The 904-nt window shown below is 46.5% G+C and overlaps 1 protein-coding gene across 1 annotated transcript in view; it reads left to right on the top strand.

The window, feature by feature from the left end:
• APBB1 (amyloid beta precursor protein binding family B member 1) overlaps positions 1-904 on the top strand; it is a 24,865-nt gene that overhangs the window by 15,995 nt on the left and 7,966 nt on the right. The window contains 1 exon segment of the mRNA XM_023746562.1: positions 169-172. Within this exon segment, the coding sequence (XP_023602330.1) occupies positions 169-172 (4 nt within the window).

The following is a 904-nucleotide window of genomic DNA, read 5'->3' as shown; positions in this document are numbered from 1 at the left end:
CCACTCTCAGCTTCTAAGCCCTTGTTACCTCTTCCAGTTATTAACCCCACTCCTATATCCACCTCCCATATCCACCTCACACAGGTTCTCACTACACTGAACCATCTGTCTGCAGCCCTTGATGGCCCCTCTGTTGTCCATTAGCTCAATGTGTCTGCTCTGTTGAAGCCAGGTCATTCACACCAGTAGGCTCTAAGCTCACTTCTTGCTTTGGTTTCTGCTCCCTTTTTGAACTCTGGGAGTTTATTTAAAATATATTTTTATTTATTTCAGAGAGGAAGGGAGAGGGAGAGAGAGATATAGAAACAAATGGTGAGAGAAAATCATTGGTCAGCTACCTCCTGCACGTCCCCTACTGGGGATTAAGCCTAGGCATGTGCCCTGACCGGGAATCGAACTGTGACCTCCTGCTTCATAGGTCAACACTCAGTCACTGAGCAACACCTGCTAGGCTGAACCTCAGGGAGTTAACATTGGCTCCTGCTGAAGCTGCAATATTCATTCACTCAGCAAATGACTACTGACTGCCTGGTTTGTACCAGGCACTATTGTGGGTTCTTGGTATACATTAATGAACAAAACTGACAGAGATTTTTGCCTTCAGGTAGCTGACACTCTAGCCAGGAGAGATAGACAATAAAATAAGTAAGTTATGTAGTATGTTGGATGGCAACACCTGATATGAAAAGGATGCACATCAGGATAAGGGGGATGGGAGTGTGGGGCTAGCAGTTAGGGTGTAGGTTTCAGCCCTGAGTTGTTACCAACTCAGGCTTTTTCCAGGCCCCGTTTTTCCACTGTTTTTCCACTTACCTCCACACTGGTACCTCCCCCACATTCTGATGGCAGGAACCATTCTCACAATCCCCATCGTGCTTCCCCCTCATCATAGGATAGGCTTTTT

The sequence above is a fragment of the Myotis lucifugus genome, unplaced genomic scaffold, assembly GCF_000147115.1.
Source record: "Myotis lucifugus unplaced genomic scaffold, Myoluc2.0 scaffold_695, whole genome shotgun sequence".
In the NCBI taxonomy this organism is placed as follows: Eukaryota; Metazoa; Chordata; class Mammalia; order Chiroptera; family Vespertilionidae; genus Myotis; species Myotis lucifugus.
Note: the sequence above shows the minus strand (reverse complement) of the source record. Positions and strands in the feature narration are given on the sequence as shown.